The sequence below is a fragment of the Monodon monoceros genome, unplaced genomic scaffold, assembly GCF_005190385.1.
Source record: "Monodon monoceros isolate NGI ecotype Baffin Bay Population unplaced genomic scaffold, NGI_Narwhal_1 Super_Scaffold_21, whole genome shotgun sequence".
NCBI lineage: Eukaryota > Metazoa > Chordata > Mammalia > Artiodactyla > Monodontidae > Monodon > Monodon monoceros.
Window position 1 is genome coordinate 163526320 of NW_021703778.1, and position 20148 is coordinate 163546467.

The 20148-nt window shown below is 38.5% G+C and overlaps 1 protein-coding gene across 4 annotated transcripts in view; it reads left to right on the forward strand.

The window, feature by feature from the left end:
• UNC79 (unc-79 homolog, NALCN channel complex subunit) overlaps positions 1-20148 on the forward strand; it is a 246911-nt gene that overhangs the window by 126468 nt on the left and 100295 nt on the right. For all 4 annotated transcript variants that reach the window (XM_029239760.1, XM_029239759.1, XM_029239763.1 and 1 more), the window contains 9 exons: positions 1915-2105; positions 2684-2807; positions 4797-4937; positions 7153-7374; positions 9381-9608; positions 13634-13775; positions 17334-17413; positions 17498-17646; positions 19722-19879. In XM_029239760.1, coding sequence (XP_029095593.1) covers positions 1915-2105; positions 2684-2807; positions 4797-4937; positions 7153-7374; positions 9381-9608; positions 13634-13775; positions 17334-17413; positions 17498-17646; positions 19722-19879 — 1435 coding nt within the window. The remainder of the gene's footprint in view (positions 1-1914; positions 2106-2683; positions 2808-4796; positions 4938-7152; positions 7375-9380; positions 9609-13633; positions 13776-17333; positions 17414-17497; positions 17647-19721; positions 19880-20148) is intronic.

Here is a 20148-nt window from a genome sequence, read left to right on the forward strand (position 1 = left end):
AGCAAGTGTTGGTGAGGATGTGGAGAGAAGGGAACCCTCTTGCACTGTTGGTGGGAATGTAAATTGATGCAGCCACTATGGAGAACAGTATGGAGGTTCCTCAAAAAAATTAAAAATAGAGCTACCATATGATCCAGCAACTCCACTTGGGTATTTGTCCAAAGAAAACAAAAACACTAATTAGAAAAGATACATGCATCCCTATGTTCACTGCAGCATTATTTATGATAGACAAGATATGGAAGCAACCTAAGTGTCCATCAATAGATGAATGGATAAAGAAGAAGTGGTACATATATAATGGAATATTACTCAACCATAAAAAAGGATGAAATCTTGCCTTTTGTGACAACATGGATGAACCTACAGGGCATTATGCTAAGTGAAATAAGTCAGATAGAGAAAGACAAATATTGTGTGATTTCACGTATATGTGGAATCTAAAAAAACAAAACAAATGAATAAACATAACGAAACAGAAACAGAGTTATAGATACAAAGAAGAAACAGGTGGTTCCGGGAGGGGAGGAGGGTTAGGGGGAAGAGAGAAATAGGTGAGGGAGATTATGAGGTATAATCTTCCAGTTGCAAAATGAATGAGTCACAGGGATGAAATGTACAGTGTGGGGAATATAGTCAGTAACTATGTAATATCTTTATATGGTGACAGATGGTAACTAGGCTTATTAGGGTGATCATTTTGAAATATATAGAAATATCAAATCACTATGTCGTGTAACAGGGACTGATATGGTGCTCTAGGTCAATCATACTTCAAAAACGAACAAACAAACTCATAGAAAAAGGGATCAGATTTGTGGTTACCAGAGGTGGGGAGTGGGGGAAAGGGGAATTAGATGAAGGCAGCTAAAAGGTACGAAATTCCAGTTATAAGATAAATAAGTACCAGGGATATAATGTAAAAACATGATAAATACATGAACATTGCTGTATGTTACATGTGAAAGTTGTTAAGAGAATAAATCCTAAGAGTTCTCATCACAAGGGAAAAATATCTTTCTATTTCTTTAATTTCGTATCTGTAGTGACGGATGTTCACTAAACTTATTGTGGTAATCGTTTCATGATGTATGTAAGTCAAATCATTATGGTGTACAGTACACTTTAAACTTATACAATGCCGCATGGCAATTATAACTCAATAAAACTGGAAGGAAAAAAATAACATTTTCCCACAAATCTTGTGTTATATAGTAAAGATCTAGGACCAGTCAACCCTTTGTTACTTTGATACGTATAATAGTAATATAGGATCTTTATTTAAAATCAGAATTACAAACAGAACCTCAGTTTGTAATTTTAAGTTTTTCTGCATTAGAAAATTAATATACTATCTTATTTAGTAAAAAATATAGCTTTTAAAAAAGTCATGGATTCAACCAGCCTTAGACCATTCTTAGGGAAAAAATTGTGGCAGAATATGCAGTATAGGGGAAAAAAGTACTCTCTGTCCCTTCGTTTTCCATATGAAAAATCTTCAATACAAAGTGTACAGTAGTAGAAATCTGTGTTCCTTTGAAACACAGGTATAACTGCACATATTTGCAATGGGTTTGTCAAACCTTAGAAAAAACGCTCCGATAGCCTGTTCACCCTACTAGGAATAAATCTTTGGAATTTTAATTCACGTGTGATTTGAGAAGTCTGCAGTAGAATAGTTCAAATTCAGTCTGTGATCATTATTTGGACCTATTTGTAACTATGGTTTCTTTTTGGTAACAAAGGGATCCTGGTGGTTTGTAGTTTTTTCCAAATCTTACTCAATATACTTGGCCCAGGTTTCAGATGTAATGGATAGTGGTCTTTGTACCCATTTCATGTAGTATTTCCTTGAGTATAAATGTAACAAGTGCACTTTGTTCTTTTCCCCTGTGGCTGTGGAAATGCCATCAGGTTGGTGGATACTGGGATAAGTCCTGTAGCACAGTGACTCAGTTGAAGGAAGGTCTCAACCGAATCCTCTGCCTGATTCCCTACAATGTGATCAGTCAGTCCGTGTGGGAGTGTATCATGCCAGAATGGCTGGAAGCCATCAGAACAGAAGTCCCAGATAATCAGTTAAAAGAATTCAGGGAAGTATTAAGGTGGGTAAGTAGTTTAATGAAGTTACCGTTAATTATGATGTTTAACATTTATTGAGCATGTACTGTGTGCCAGGCACTGTGCTAAGCATTTTATATAATCTCATTTACTTTTAAATGATCCTATAGAAAAATTGGAAGGTTCAAAATGAAATAGTTGCTATAAATTGTGCTAAGATGATTTGTAATTGTTCAGAAAGGATTTCGTTCTTATGGGATAATAAAAAGATACACCATATTGTTTATTTTCAAATGTAATTATGATTTGGATAAAGTGGGAGAAGTACAAAGGGACAATGTTTTTAGATGCTGGGGAGCAATTCCCTAGAAGTGCAATTCCCTAGAAATGCAATTCCTTCTGTTAAACCTGATATGAGTATGAACCCCAATGTTATTAACAACTGTATGAATTATTTATATCTATTCCAACGACATAAGCTTTTTCAGTAAAATGAAACATGCTAATAGTTCAGAACACTGACTAAACTGTTTGGCTCCCCAAATAAGATATAGATGGAAATGCAACAGTAGACCCTACTATATGCCCACTGGTCATTTACTTTTGTTGCTCTGCTTTTCAGCAAAATGTTTGACATTGAGCTTTGTCCTCTACCTTTTTCAATGGAAGAGATGTTTGGCTTTATTAGTTGTCGGTTCACAGGATACCCTTCCTCTGTGCAGGAACAAGCTTTACTGTGGCTTCATGTAAGTAAATGACACTTTTGATCATTTTGGGCAATAGTTTTTAGCCTATGAACTTTAGCTCCTTGGGTAGGGGGCAGAGAGTTATTGCAAAGAATCCTTAAACACGTATGTTTGCTCAGGACTATCTGTAGACTAGTAACTCATATGCATAGACAAATAGCTATATTTCAAATATATTAGCTATAGTTGTGGTTAATAAAATACAAATTTGTGCAATACTATTACTGAATTCATAGTAGCTTTTGGTTCTTATATTTTTTCTATCAATAGATACTAAAAGTGTAATAGCTGTCTTGTGGGATTCTGATAAATTTTTTGATATTAAATAGGTCCTTTACTTGGAAAGGTTGAAAGTTACTGATTTAGGGAGTAGTTCATGCTATTCCCTCAGCCTGGAATGATTTCATTTCCTGTCTCCATATGTGAACTCTAGCTTATTCTTTAAAATTCAGCTCCGAAATTATCTATGAAGTTTTCTCCTACGTCACACCCTTATCTTCCCATTAGAGTTCATTATTCCTTCCCCCAGTATTCATATAGGTTCTCTGTGTAAACTCTATTTCTGTTTAATATTATAGTTAACTTTTATCTCTTTTCCTGATTACAAATGCCTGGAGTGCAGGGTCCAGGTCTTTTTCATTTTTGAATTTGTAACTCCCTCATCCTTTCCTCTCAGCATCTGGCACATGCTTTGTTATTTAGTGTACATTCTTAAAAAATTATTAAATTGAGTTGAATTCCTGTTATAAAATTTGGACAATTTCAGAAAAGGAGGACAGAGTCAATATTTAGATTAGCTCTGGGTGCAGATACATTTCTGTATCATGGAAGGATGTGATCCCCAAGGCTTTTCAAGTTCTGGAGATGCCTTTCTGGGTTGTAAACTAAAGAATAATATTTTTCATAACTGACAAGTAGTAAAGGGATTTTTTTTAAAAAAGTCACTTTTGGGACTCAGAATTTTAACTTTTCATCCCCAAGTAGACTTCCATAAGATAATTTCCATTTTAGGAAAGCCCATCCTTCTACAGATGGCTAGATAGCGCCTCAGTTATTCAGTTATACACCCTTTAGCTGTGCCATCTGGAGGTGAGCAGACAGGCCTGTAAACCTCCAGAACATAGAGGTTCTCCATAGCTAGAGCAATTACAGCTTATATGTTTTACAGACTGGGCTTTGACACAATTTTGCTTTGAAGACAGAGTGCTTCAAAGCACTCTGTAGTTGAAGGAGGTTTTAAACCTCTGGTCTAACCATTTGGGGAACAGAGTGAACAATATAGTGATTGGATTGACTCATTTATTAATTAATTATAGAAACATTTATAGAGCTCCTATGTACCAGGCACAGTAATAGGCAGTAGGATAAAAATGGGATAAGAAATGATCCTTTCCTCCTACTTCCTTTTTTCAAGGAACTCACAGTGGGGAGATAGTATCAAATAATCAAATATAATAAAAAGTGGTAATTGCTCTAATAAAGGTATGTACAAAGTTTTAAGAAAGTGGAGAAGACAGATGGATTAATTCTGTCTGAAGGAAGGAGGCATCTATTTCTAGAAAATTCATTACAGATAAAGTAACATGATTTTGACAGAAGGGTACCTGAGAGCAAGGTCGGATGGGGCATTCAGGTCAGAGTGGGGAAGGATTGGAGGAAGATTGCTCGCAGATTATACTAGTTCAGGAGAAAAGTGATGAACTAAGGCAACAGCAGTGGTATGGAAAGGAGGGGACAGCATCAGGAGATACTTAGAAGTTTTAATAGAAAGAACATGGCGATTTATCGGGTGTGGGGAGTGGAGGAGTGGGAATGTTCAATGATAGCTTTGAATTTTTTAGCATGAATAATTGAGGATGACCGCAGATAGAATATGTGTGAGGCTAAATGTCCTTATGTTCAATAGGTCACCTTAGGGAAAAATGTTAAACATAGTTTTTTTGAGTTTTAATGTTTATATTTTGGGGGACATATGCCTTTCTTCCCCAGGTATTATCAGAGTTAGACATCATGGTTCCACTTCAACTATTAATCAGTATGTTTTCTGATGGAGTTAATTCTGTTAAAGAACTGGCAAATCAAAGAAAATCAAGAGTCAGTGAACTGGCAGGGAACCTTGCAGCTCGAAGGGTAATTATTGCCACAATTGTTTATGTCTTACTTGTTAAGATTTTGAAAACTCTTGTCAATTATAGTGGGCCTTAAAGTCACATCCTCATAAACTGCTCTGAAAATGCTTTCTTCATCCTATCCCACTCACTCTGTTAACCTTTTAAGCACATTAAATAACAGAAAACACTGTTCTAAGACATGTTTGGTATAGTCTGTAATCAGTAAGTTACTGAGTTTTCATTTTCCTTTGAGTTTTTCTCCTACACATCTCTGCTAGCTACCTCTCATCCTCGATAAACCAAAAAGAATAGCTTGAGCTTTTGGGGTACTATCCAGTTTTGTTTTGTTTTGTTTTCTGGTGAATAAGAATTCTTTACCAGCTAGTGGGCAGACCACTGCTTCACTTTGGGAATGAGGAGTTTGGATATTTTTGTTTGCTTGCTCTTTGTTTTTCCCTATTGTGTTTTGGGAAAAGATGATCAGCTAGGGGTGATTGTGAGTGATGTTGTCACTGTAAACTAACTGAGCCCATCTTATTGACCCCTTTGTACCTTTGAGGATGAGAAAATATAGTCTGGTCTACAGTGTACAAGAACTATTGGACATCTGTGATAATTTTTCTATGGAGAGGACCTGATAAAGTTTCTGCTGTTGTTCTGACATTCCCAGACCATGATCAGTTTTGGAGAGGTTGACTCTCATCAACCTCTCCAAGGCAGGGACTGTTCTCACCTGTCTCCTTGCCAAGCCTCTCCATAACATTTTCCCGGCTGTATACTGCAGGCCCCCAGTCATTCTACCTGCTCTCTAGGGATTAGAAAATGAGAATATAACATGATCATGGGATCATAGTTTGTATTCAGTGCTTTCTTTTTAAAAAATCATTACTCCTTTTCTCATCTGCCTCATAGGAGCCAGCTGCCAAACATTTATATTTTATTGATTTCTTCAGTAATCTTTAATATTACAGTACATTATTAGCACTTTATACTGTGTAACGTATTCACACTTAATGACATCACAGGATTGTGTGAGGCAGTTGGGAAGAGCTCATGAGCCTCATTTTACAACTACTTAACCTGAGGTTCAGTGAACTGAAGTGATTTGCCATAGATAACGCTATCATTATCCAGGTATTCTGATTCTTAATGGGGGTACTCTTCTTTTTTATTTTAAATATGGTGTTCAAGGAGATTTCTGATCATTAGAGAGATCTTAAAGAGAAAAAAGATGATTTCAGAATGATGTACAGGTATGTCAGTCAGCGTCCTGCTACAGAATTTATCCCGGATGGTTCAAATGAAGAGATTTTAATGGATACTCTGCCTATAGAGTTATGGGAAAGGTTAAGGGGGCGATGGGGTTGGTGAGGCACCCAGGGGCCAGCAGTAGTTCACTAGGAAGCCTTTATACCCCTAGGGCTGAAGGAGCAAGGGAAAATGTTCCTGGGCCTTTTGGGAGCTGAAATTATAAGGAAAGGCTGGCTAGAGGAACTATAGAGGGTGGAGATACTGCCAAAGATGTAGCATCAAAGGAGGCAGGAGGTGAGAAGAAATAACTCCTACCTCTCGCTCCTTCAGCTTCAGGTCTTCCACTGGTGCCTCTCATTAACTGAACCCAACTGGAAGCCAGCCAGCAAGAGGGTCAGGAGAGACTCAGTCCTGGGCATCCTTGGGCATAGAACAGGGCAGAAAAGGGCAGTGAGGGCCTTCTGGGGGGGAAGGATTGGGTTGGCAAACGGAGAATAAACAGTACAGCAGGCTTGACATATATTGTTTTTTCATGGCAGTTTAATACTTATTATACCCAGAGACCATTTTTCTTTAACCAGTCATGTCAATCTGAGATTCTGTGCTAATGATTTTACAAGTTATCTTGCAATGCCTTACTTCTGTAAGTTATCATTTCTCAGGTTATGGTTTTAAGTAGATGCAGACAGTTTAGTTTAATTGGAAATGTTTTACGGAATGAAAAATATAATGGCAAAGAGAGCTGCCTTCATTCTTCAGGGTACTTATGTTTCATTCACCTGACAATTAGAAAGTTTAGATATTTTATTTCTTATTTTTATGTTTTGAGAAGATTCATAGGATTTGGAGGTACTAATGCCATTGGCTAAGGAAGGAAATCAGTGTGACAGCTGGAAATACCTTACACAGAGTCCTCCAATATTTTGTACAGCCATTTGAGCTCCTGTGAGTTCACTTATGTGTGTTAATGTTTTTTCTTCTAGGTGAGTGTTGCCTCTGATCCTGGTCGACGAGTTCAGCACAATATGCTGAGTCCGTTTCATAGTCCTTTTCAGAGTCCATTTCGGAGTCCTATGCGTAGCCCATTTCGTAGTCCTTTCAAGAATTTTGGACATCAAGGAGGAAGGACTATTGACTTTGATTGTGAAGATGATGAAATGAATCTAAATTGTTTCATCCTCATGTTTGATCTTCTCCTGAAGCAGGTAGCTGAAGCATGAACTTCCTTTAGTTCAGAGGTGAAGAATGAGGGAAAGCATTGTATAGTGATTCTTTCTATGTGTTGGGCATCTTCGCACTTACGGAAATGATGCAGCATCGCTCAAGACATTTCACAAACTTCTATGGGGATTTCCTAAGGAGTCTGAAAAATACTTGTTATGAATAACTTCAATGATGTTGACACATGAGAATGGATATGAATTTTAGAAACACCCTAGCATCATTAGAATTGATTCTGTTGAACAAATTTGGTGAACAAACTGGGTAATGCTGTTTTGGGGAAGAGCAAGGTACAACTCTATAGTGATGGGCTGATTTTAATATATTATATAAATTGATTTTTGAAGTTAATTTTAAAAGAAAAGTTTAAAAAAGGCTTTGGTCAGGAGAACATTTTTTCTTAACCTATTATTTTGAAATAATTTCAGACTTACAGAAAAGTTGCAAGAATAGTACAAAAAATTTCCAAGTACTTTCCCCCAAATTCTCCAGATGTCAACATTTACCACATTTATTTCTCCTCTCTCTCTCTTAATTATGTGTATGTATGAATTGTAGAATTTTTTAATGAACCATTTGAAAGTAAATTGCAAACAGGATGTCCCTTTATCCTTAAATACTTCAGAGTGTATTTTCTAAAAAATGACATACTTTTACATAACCAAGTACAGTTATCAAAATCAGGAAATTAATATTGTTATAATATTATTATCTATTATAAAACTTACAGAAATTATTCATTTAAAAAATTGATATAATAATCATACCATATTTATAGCAAAAGTAAAAAGTTATTTTTGACTGAGGACACAGTCCAGCATCACTCATTACAATGATTTGTCCTGATTTATTAGTTCTTTAATCTTTGTTTATCTTTCATATTCTTGACATTTCTGAAGAGTGCAGTCCAGTTACTTTATAGAATACTTCTCAATTTGAGTTTGTCTGAGGTTTCCTTATTAATCAGTTTGAGTAAGCATTTTTGTCAGTCATACCACAGATGTGATGTTATGTTGTTTTCAGTGCATGATATCGGGGGGCACATGACATCATAATGTCCCATTACTGGTGGTAATAACTTGATTAAGGTGATTTCTGCCAGATTTCTCTACTACAAAGCCACTATTTTCCCCTTTGTATTTAATAACTAACTTGTAGGGAGCTACTTTAAGACAGATTTCCTGTTTTTCATCAGACTTTCACCTTCTAGTCTTAGTATCCATGGATGATTCATGCCTGAATCAATTTTTACTCTGTTGGTTACCAAATGATAATATTCTAATTCCATCATTTCTTTTAATTTATTAGCTGGCATTCTACTGAAGGAACAGGTTCCCTGCCTCTCCCATTTATATGCTTATTTGTTTAATCTACTTATACCCGAATGTAGTCATGGATTCTTTTGTTCAGTGGGCTAAAATCTGTTACTATGATTATTTATTTTGAGGCTCATTTCATCCCACATTTGGCCACTGAGAGTCCCTTCAAACTGGCTTCTGTGTTCTTTTGACATATTCCCATCATTCTTTGAACATTTCCTTAATGTCTCACAAGACAGAATGTTCCAGGCTCATTTTATATTTTCCTAGCCCCAACCCTGGAATCAGCCATTTCTCCAAGGAGTCCTGGTTCCTTTAGTGGATAATGGTATTTAGAAACCAAGATCTGGACACTAGGTGAGGAACAGCATTTTTTAAATGTGTAAAATCTCACAAAGTGATGGCTTTAAAAAAGAACTCTCTTTTAAATGTCCTACATGATTTAAAAAATAATTCCTATTACTTTGTATTGTGTTTATATTCTTTTTAGAAGATTCCATGGAAAGTAATGTATGCTTATGGTCTGTAAGCCTTATCATCTTTAAATAATTTATATTGTCATCAGTTAGTGAAAATTGTTCCCAGTTAGTGTGCCAGTGAAATATTGGACAAAAGGACCAAACTCCTTCTTCTTTTTTTTTTTTTTTTGGCTTTTTTTTGTTATCTTTCAGATGGAGTTACAAGATGATGGGATCACGATGGGCTTAGAGCACAGCTTATCAAAGGACATTATTTCCATTATAAACAATGTCTTCCAAGCCCCCTGGGGGGGCTCCCACACCTGCCAGAAGGAAGAAAAAGCAATTGAGTGTAACTTATGTCAGTCTAGTATTCTCTGCTATCAGCTTGCTTGTGAGCTCCTGGAGAGACTGGCTCCCAAAGAAGAAAGCCGGCTGGTGGTAAGCAGTTGAAGACATGAGATGATCCATGCCTAATGGTAATAAAGACTGCAGTAGATGGTGTAATGGAGTCTTCCTCCAGTATTATCTTATGCTCCATGCTGGGTTATATGTGAGATTGCGTTAAAAGAAAGTTTCCCCGTTCCTTCTGCTAACTCAGGCTCCTGGAAAGAGACATGAGATGGAGATACATTACACAGAATTCTTGAGTTAGAATTCTTGAGTCTTGAGTTAGGGTTGTAGTATATCCGTTCATACAATTTTCATAAATACAAAGCATTACTGGTATTCTTGAAATAACTTTTATCACAAAGTTATATTACAAAGTTTAGATAAAAATGAATACTACAAAATATAGACATCAAATATTGAGTAAGTAGATTGGATATGGACACTGAAAATTCCTTGGTCACCTCAGTGTATAAAACCAATTGACTTGATCAACAACCAATAAAGCTTTCATTTCATTTTCTGCTTTTTAAGAAAATTGTTTAAATAGGGAACAGCTAATATATGCCATGAATTATCTACTCCATATATTAGTTATTCCCTGTTTAGCCTATTTTCCATCTAAGATACACACATCACCAAAACACCCACATAGCATCATAGGTAGATGAACCTCAATCATTTGAGCCGGTGTTCGCCATCTTCTCTTTTTCTTCCTCTAGTGTTTGTCTAGGTAGAAAGCGACTTCTTTTAAAAAATTCTTTGGGGATGTATAGTATATATGCAGTAAAGTGTTTCTTCAGTTTTTAAATACCTTTCAGCCCACGTAACTCATTAGTCCTACCTGCCACAACATAATGTTCCTGTAGTATGGTTTTTTAACACCGTCATTGGGTATATAGTCTAAAGCAGTCACAGTAATAGATGGTTCGAAAACATCGTTTAGCTTAGAGCCTAATAAGGAAGATGTTTATGTAAATGAAAAACCTAAGATGCTCACGATGATCATAGTGAGAAAGAGATGAACAAGATAGCTATGGGAGGACAGAGAGAGGATGAATATAGGTTAGAGGTGTGATGGGATAGGCAAGGTCTTCCCGGAGGAGATGTCTGCTGAGCGCATATTTGAAGGAGGAGTGGAGTTAATGAAATGAAGGTGATAGGAGAGAAGGACTGTTAAGACCCAGAAAACTCTCTGTTTAAATGATACAGAGGAAAGGGGGTGATGATACACTCAGGAAACTACGAGTAATTCATCGTTGCTAGAGCAGCGAGGAGGATGGCAAAGGAGTAAAAGGTAGACTCAGTTTTATAGTCACATTTATTAAGGGCTCTGTCTGCCAAACTAAGAGGTAAGGATTTTGTCTTGGCGACAATGGGGGAATCCTGAAGAATTTTAATCAGGGTGGTGATATAATTTGATGAATTTGAGAAATTCTGCCAGTGGAGGAGAGAGATTAGAGGATTTGGAGGCCAGGGACAGGTATCTAGTCAGAAGGTAATGCTGTCACTCAGGGGAGAAACAGGGGAGCCTTAACTAAAGCAATTGATGGTGGTGATAAAGAGAAGGTGTGGACCTGACGGATTTTTAGGAAAGAGAATCAACAGCACTTGGTGTTTAGTTAGCGTTTAGCGATGGAAAAGTTGAGGACAAATCCATGTTTCCTGGCTTGGGAGCTGATGATGTTTCCATTTACAGAAAATTATACGTGAGTTATTGGGTGTATGCTGAAGAAAACTGGGTGTATGCAGCAGGAAACTTTTTGCCATATCGAATTTTATGACATTCAGTTTATAATTTGATTTAGTGTCTTGTTCATGGGTGACCAAGGAACAGGGCCAGCCTCAGCAAAACTGCAAAGTTGGCAAAGATATTCTTCAGAACCCTCCCAGACACCGTTTTAGCACTGGTTTCTTTCTTCTTGGTGTCCTTCGTGTATCCCATCAATCTTTACCTCCTTCTTGCTTTCAGCTGGCTATCAAGTAATTCTTCAAATTACTGGTTAAAGTAATTACTGGTTAAAGTGTTAGCTAAAGAGGATATTTTAAAATTTTATTTATGTAAAAATTTTTTTAACTTAATTTTTATTTTATATTGGAGTATAGTTGATTTACAATGCTGTGTTAGTTTCAGGTGTACAGCAAAGTGATTCAGTTATACATATATCCATTCTTTTTCAGATTCTTGTCCCGTATAGGTTATTACAGATCATTGAGCACAGTTCCCTGTGCTATAGAGTAGGTCCTTGTTGATTATCTATTTTATATATAGTACTGTGTATATGTTAATCCCAAACTCCTAATTTATCCCTCCCCCAACCTTTCCCCTAAAAGAGGATGATTTTAGAAGAGGATATTTGAAGGTGGGAGTTGAAAGAGAGAATAAAACTGGAATAGGAGGGTAACTAGAGATGGATATTTTAAACGGTAGCTATTCCTAGTACATTCTGTCTCTCTCTTTAAATCTTCTTTTTTGCCCCTTTTCCAGCTTGTTATATATCTATATATAGACATACAGATATAGTGTTAAGTATATTCACATTGTTGTGCAACCAATCTTTTTCTCTTGCAAAATGGAAACTCTGTACCCATCAAACAATAATGCCCATTTCTCCCTCCCCTTAACCCCTGGAGACCACCATTTTACTTTCTGTTTCTATGAGTTTGACTCCTGTAGATACCTTACCTTATATAAGTGGAATAATCCAATATTTGTCCTTTTTTAACTAAAAATAGAACTACCATACGACCTAGCAATCCCACTACTGGGCATATACCCTGAGAAAACCATAATTCAAAAAGAGTCAGGTACCACAATGTTCATTGCAGCTCTATTTACAATAGCCAGGACATGGAAGCAACCTAAGTGTCCATCAACAGATGGATGGATAAAGAAGATGTGGCACATGTATACAATGGAACATTACTCAGCCATAAAAAGAAATGAAATTGAGTTATTTGTAGTGAGGTGGATGGACTAGAGACTGTCATACAGAGTGAAGTAAGACAGAAAAAGATAAACAAATACCGTATGCTGACACATATATGTGGAATCTAAAAAAAAAAAAAAAAATGGCTCTGAAGAAGCTAGGGGCAGGACAGGAATAAAGACGCAGACGTAGAGAATGGACTTGAGGACATGGGGAGGGGGAAGGGTAAGCTGAGACAAAATGAGAGAGTGGCATGGACATATATACATTACTAAATGTAAAATCATAGCTAGTGGGAAGCAGCCACATAGCACAGGGAGATCAGCTCGGTGCTGTGTGTCCACCTAGAGGGGTGGGATAGAGAGGGTGGGAGAGAGACGCAAGAGGGAGGGGATATGGGGATATACATATGCATATAGCTGATTCACTTTGTTATACAGCAGAAACTAACACAACACTGTAAAGCAATTACACTCCAATAAAGATGTTAAAAAAGAAAATTTGTCCTTTTTTGACTGGCTTATTTCACTTAGCATAATGTCCTCAAAGTCCATTCATGTTGTAGCATGTGTCAGAATTTCCTTCCTTTTCAAGGGTGAATAATATGCCGTTGTATGCATTTTGTCTATCTGTTCATCTGTTGATGGACACCTGGGTTGCCATACCTTGCTCTCTTTAACTCACATATTATAGAAATTTCTTGCTCCTAAAAATTTGACTTCCCCCAGCAACCAGTATTTGTATCTAAATATATTGGTGTGAACCCCTTATTATTCTCTGCTAATTAAATGCTGTGATTAAACAAAATGAGCATGGATTGGAATCACCTGGCAAGTGAGACCTGCTCACAGGGATTACAGCAGAGATGAGAAAGCAGGCCTAGGAAGATTTAACAATGTTTTTGAGATTTTTTCCATATTTATTTTAAGGGAATGAAAATATTTCAGAAAACAGCTGATCCAAATTTCCTTTAACCATTATGGCAATAAACTCAAGTCTCTATGGAGGCACATGCGTTTGCCCTCTGGGGCTCAGCACAGGGCCTGGGACACAGCAGGCGCTCATCCATCTTTGTTGAACTAAGTGGAACCGTTCTTTACATCCCCAAAGGGCTGCTCATCTGGCTGCTTGTCATATTTGTTTCAGGAGCCCACAGACAGCCTTGAGGATAGCCTCCTTTCTTCCAGACCAGAGTTTATTATAGGCCCGGAAGGTGAGGATGAGGAGAACCCAGCAACTAAGCATGAGGAGAACCCAGGCAATCGCACCGAGCCCATGGAACATGCTGGTAGGTGGACTCTGGCTGATGGGGAGAGAGGTGTGCACATCCCAGTTTGCACAGGTCTAACACTCAGAACCCGGATTTCTTAGATCACCATCGGCTTGGGCAAGCTCAGACTTGGGTTCCTCAGTACAGACTTGTGCACGTGAACCATTTCTCTCAGGATTATGAAGTGAACAGATCCAGGTTGTGCTTCTCACAGAAGAGAGGTCACTGAGCATATTTCTTGCTATCGATAAAAACCTACCCTGTCCGTGAAAGCATCACTTCTACATATAGTGAATCATGTTCTCTGTGGAGAAGTGACTGTGAACCAAGGCTGAAGGGCCCAAGTGGAGGCTGCCAACACTCTTGAAAGCCACTCAGGGCATTTGGCCAAAGCACAGTGTTTTTGGATAGAGGTGACCAAAGTTGAGCTCGTGCAGCTTCTGAGCCCCAGGGGCTTGGCTGTGACCCTGGATGGCCTCACCGTGAATAGCTGTACAAGTCGTACTCTAAGGCTAGTTGGCTCTGCTGAGAGCTGGGAAGAGAGGTGACCTCCTTCTACTTTGGTTAAAGGCTCTATGTAGGTGAATTGGGACCAGCAAGATGGCAGGCAGGCCTGGAATCATCTCCAGCTCCTCAAACTCTGAAGGAGTTTCAGGAATTTAGGATGGGACTCCACGTGCCTCTGAGGAAGCCTGGTTTCTGGATCTGCACTGTGACACTCTTGGAATTTTTGTCTTCTTGCTTCCACTATCCTGAATTGTTAGAATACCTGGCCCCTGGGGAGCCTACTCCCCAGAACCAAAGTTTGGGAAGCTTTCCATCATTTCTTCAGTGGACAGCAAACATTATTAAGTGACTGTTTTGTGGGGCTCATTGCAAGTCACGGGGTGTCTTATCAGACCAAGGTAACTACATCATTAGTACAAAATGCTTGGTTGAAACTAACTGCTTCAGCATGATTGTGTAAATAGTTAGTTGAGGATGTATGTGTTGCCTCACACTATTTAGAACCATTGAAACTTAGATGAGGGAACACCTGAGATAACCTACTTCATTGGTTTTCAGCGTGTACTTGGAGTTGTAAATCTCTGTGTTGTTTCCTTTTGACCTTCCTTAATTGGGGTGGCAATTGGTGAGAACATGTGGGCAAATGATAAAGACCCAGGCTCCCCACCCTGCTTCAACCAGAGTGTTCTGACTTGCGCTATTTCCTATGTTGGAGCTCTAAGTAAGATTCTCTTTCAACAAAGGATTTCATGGCAAGGAATTTGAAACCTGCGGATCTAGGTCAGCCTTCTCACTTTGTAGATGAGGAAAGTACATCCAAGATGGGTTAAGCAACTTGCCCATGGTCATATAGCACAAGTTATTCATTCCTGATTTATGCTTTTTTTTTTTTTGCGGTACGCGGGCCTCTCACTGTTGTGGCCTCTCCCATTGTGGAGCACAGGCTCTGGACGCGCAGGCTCAGCGGCCATGGCTCACGGGCCTAGCCGCTCCGCGGCATGTGGGATCTTCCCGGACCGGGGCACGAACCCGCGTCCCCTGCATCGGCAGGCGGACTCTCAACCACTGTGCCACCAGGGAAGCCCTGATTTATGTTTTATGCTTAACATGATTTCAAAACTGTAATAGAGCATCAGGGTCATCTGAGGAGCTGAAACACAAAATGAAATGAGTTCCACCTGCTCACCCCTGATTCTGGGCATATTTGGGGGCGGGGGACTGGGAATTGGAAACCCAAATATTGTACAACTAGTTAGTGGCAGGGTTGAGACTAGATGCCAGGGCCATGTTTCTATCAGGCATTGATGCCTTAAGGGAAGCAACGATTTCACTTACGATCCAATAACCTGTACTCTTTAGATATAAATATATATTTTTAAACCTGACATAGCACACAAATCAGTTCACTACCATTTTAATTTATATGTAACATTTTATTTGAACAATGGTTAAAATGAAGCAATTTGTTTTTATAAATTACACTTTCCTTTGCTTAATTGTTGTAAACTCCACTTATTTAAACACTTGCTGTATTCATCTCCCCCAAACACTACTTCAGACTCTGGTCACAGCCTCTGGTCTGTTTTCCTTCTTTTACTTTCTGCTGTCTTACAGGACACAGTTAGCACTTGTGTCCTCAGGGAAGAGGAATTTTCTTCCAAGACCGGCCTTCCTGGCTGCTACGCATGCTGACCCTGGTTCTGCTTTGTGGGTCTCCAGGTGTTGGTCTTGAGCTCCTCTGTCAGAGAACAGATGGGTGTTCTACTGACACGTGTTCAGCGGTTTCCTTCTCTCATTCTAGAGTATTTCCTGTTTCTGCGTTTTGTGGCCTGGTACCTATTCCTTATAGCAGTCAGAGATGTCCTCCACTAAAAATGTTGAAAATTTCTTTCATGCTAGACCAAATGGAGTTTAGTGCTGATAACAAGTATTTAAAATACATTGGAGTGGAAGATCCCCAATAAACTAGTATACACACCAAGAGGGTTTGACTCTCACTGTCTCTGATCCTAGGAATGGCCAAAACTTAGAATGGTGATTTGAAAACATTTTACGTTCGTTTCTATATCTGGTTAACTTTTGAATTCTTTTCTCTAGCATGCCTCATGTAAAATATACCACCACTACCCACTATAGAGGCAAAGGTCTTTTTATTTATTTATTTATTTATTTATTTGTTTGTTTATTTATTTATTTATTTATTTATTTATGGCTGTGTTGGGTCTTTGTTGCTGAGCACGGGCTTTCTCTAGTTGCGGCGAGTGGGGGCTACTCTTCGTTGTGATGCACGGGCTTCTCATTGCGGTGGCTTCTCTTGTTGTGGAGCACGGGCTCTAGGTGCTTGGACTTCAGTAGTTGCAGCACGTGGGCTCAGTAGTTGTGGCACGTAAGCTCAGTAGTGGTGGCTCACGGGCTCAGTTGCTCCGCGGCATGTGAGATCTTCCCAGTCCAGGGATCAAACCCGTGTCCCCTGCATCGGCAGGCGGATTCTTAACCACTTTGTCACCGGGGAAGTCCCAAAGGTCTTTTTAGAGCTCCTCACAAGAAGATAGAACCATGAGTAGTTCTGATTTGAATATGCTCAACTTCTTTAAAAGGCTCCCTTTTTGCACATGGGAGTCCTGTGCATGTGTGAATAGTGTACACTTGAGTCCTGGGGTAAATCCCTCCTTAGGTGCTAATATAAGTTGCGTATCTCTCTTTAATACCTGCTTATCTCCCTTTCAGTTAGAAGGGCAGACCTCGGCAGGCCCTAAGCCCCTTCCAGGTGTCAGCAGAAATAGCTGCCCACAGGAGCATAGGGCTGGGCTGGGGTTGCTTCCGGGAATCAAAGACATCTGAATACACAGTGGAAGGTGGAAGCTGAGGATCCTAAATCTAGAAGGTTTCCTGCACTTGCATCATGGAAAGGATATATGCTACCTTGGAGAACAAATAAACACATTACATGAACACTTTTTAATATATTCTATTTCTGTGTTTACTCCTCTTTGTTTTATGGTCTTGATCAATTCATGAACGGTGAAGGGAAGGAGTTATGCTAACCTTTGTGTAATTATTTCTTCCCAGCAATAAAGAATGATACTGAAAGAAAGTTTTGCTACCAGCAGCTTCCAGTAACGCTGAGACTAATATACACCATTTTCCAGGTATATTTTTTGAAATATTTGAATATTATATTTAGTAGCATTGCCGTTTTAGATAACTCAGTAAACTTGTGGTTCTTTGCATAGGAAATGGCCAAGTTTGAAGAGCCAGACATTCTTTTTAATATGCTCAATTGCCTGAAGATCCTCTGTCTACATGGAGAGTGTTTATACAGTGCTAGAAAAGATCATCCTCAATTTTTAGCCTATATTCAGGATCATATGTTGATTGCAAGGTATGTCTTTCTAGTAGTTTTTTGTTTGTTCATATTTTAGGCTTTTATCTGTGAAAATCATTTTTAGAATAAGACTTACCAACTCATTGGGTTATTTCTCTTAGCCAGCACAGGCTAATTACCTATGGGAACTACTTTTATTTCTTTTATGTAGTCTAATTTTTGAGTATGTCAATATGAACAATAGTAATTGTCTTTGCTAGGTACTTTAGAAGTAGAAAAGGCAAAATAAGGATTATTTTATGCCTTTCAGTTGTTAGATGGCTTAAGAATATTGTGTACTCTAGGTGGGCTGACTTTTGTTGTTAAAGCGATCTCTACCAAATATGTACCCAGGCCATTTGGATTGCTGATGCCGTGGGATCTCTGCCTCAGCCTTCGGGCTTTGTAGCCCAGGTTTTTCCCCCAAAGTACCACCCTGACACAAAAGCCATGGTGGACAATGTAGGGATTTGCGGAAGGGACGCTCTTCCATTTTTCAAACAAGACTGCCTTAGAGAACTGGGAGAGCTATATGTTACTGGCCAAATCCAGAATTTTTTTGTCACTGAGAGGGTTTTCTACTAGTGCTGTATATATATATATATATATATGCTTCGCCTCCTTCAGCTAAATTGCAAGCTCCATGAGGGCAATTGTTTGGACATTCTTCTTATATAAGACCTACTGTTGTGCTCTGGAAGCATCATCATCCTTCATCACACAATAACAGTAGCTCAAGCTTTTTGAGTACCTACTGTGTGTTAAGTACTATATATCATTTCATTTAATACAACCAGCATTGGGAGGAAACAAAAGTTCAGAGAAGTTAAGAAATTTACGCTTAGTTACACAGCTAATTAATGGCAGGGTTGGGATTAGATGTATATTTGTCTGATTTCTGCTATTAAGATGAAGCACACAGTGTTTGAAAGTTACTCCTTTTCATTCCATAGCTTTAGTACGTCTTCTCAAAACAAGGCTCTCTAGTGACATGTACCTCAATATGTTCTCTGTAAAACGGAGATAACGTGTCACTTCTTCTTTCTCTTAGTGCTGCATTATAAGTTTTTAAAGTCAAACATAGTTTTGATTCTGATATTAACTCTGGAGCCAAATAGAAAACAAAACAAAATGAAACGAAATAGAAGGCATACTTTAAATAAGTGAATAAAAATTTTGAAAACATTATTACTAGAAATATATATTCAGCACTATTCTGGCATGCAATGATAGGGACTTAGCTTAAACTTGCTAAGGTATGTTTTTGACCAGTAGTAGTCTGGTTTTAAGAATGGCAGGTACTCATAAGATGTTACCAGGGATACCTCTCTCTCCTTCTGTTTTTTTCTCTCTCTCTTTCCCCGCCCCTTTCTCCCTCCCCATCACTTAGCCTAGTTCTCTCTGTGCTGGCTTCTTCTCCTCAGGCTGTTCCTGTGAGGTGGGAAAGAGAGAAGGTTGCTAGCAGCCCTAGATTGACATTACACTTCATTCTTGAGATTTCAGAGTGCATATCAAAACCTGGAAAAAGGATGCTAGCACTCTCATGCTTGGGTCACACGCCCACCCCTGGACTAATCACTCTTCATGACATTGATCACCCTGGGTTTTGCGTTCATTATTAGGATAGAGAAGGTGGGGGAACTTGATTGACAGCCCTGCCAGTTGGTGGAGAGGCTGTTCTTAATAGAGAAAGAGTTGTTCTTTGCTAGAATAAGAGGAAAAATTTAAAAAATCACTTATCACCCCATCATCTTAACATAACTGATATCAGTTATTATTTAACAGTCATTGTTCATTTATGTACCTTCATTTATAATATACAATTTTTAACTTTTATGTTAAAAATGCACTGTTAACTGGTAGTGTTTTCCTATGTTATTACATAAAAGTAATTTCTTTAAAAAAATTAACATAGGAAAAGAGCATAGGAACGGTTTTCCAAGGGTTATACTCTTGTGAATGAATGGAATTTCACCAAAAGCATCCCTACCAGCCCTCTGTTAACTATACCTCCCACAAACTAAAATAATAAGATTCTTTTCCTAGAAAGATTGTCATAACTGTAACCACTTTGCTTCTTCTTGATTCCCCAGCCTGTGGAGAGTCGTCAAATCTGAATTCTCCCAGCTATCTTCATTGGCAGTTCCTCTCCTTCTTCACGCTTTGTCACTTCCTCATGGTGCTGACATCTTTTGGACAATCATTAATGGCAATTTCAACAGCAAAGACTGGAAGATGAGGTTTGAAGCAGGTACCTCTGTATTAGCTTAAAAATTCTCTCTGGGTCACAAGGTAAACCAGATGTCCAGTCATGACATCTCTTTTTGGCCCTCCCTTCCCCTCCCTTCTTTTTAGAAGGCATTGTCCTGCTTGCTAGTGTTCTTTGATGGGTCTACTTAGTTGAGCTCCCTTGATAATAGAATTTTTCAGAGTGGTCCTTAGGTAGGTTGACCATGTCTAGGTTTGTCTGGGATAGTCCTAGTTTATGCCTGTTGTCCAGGTGTATTTATTAATTGCACC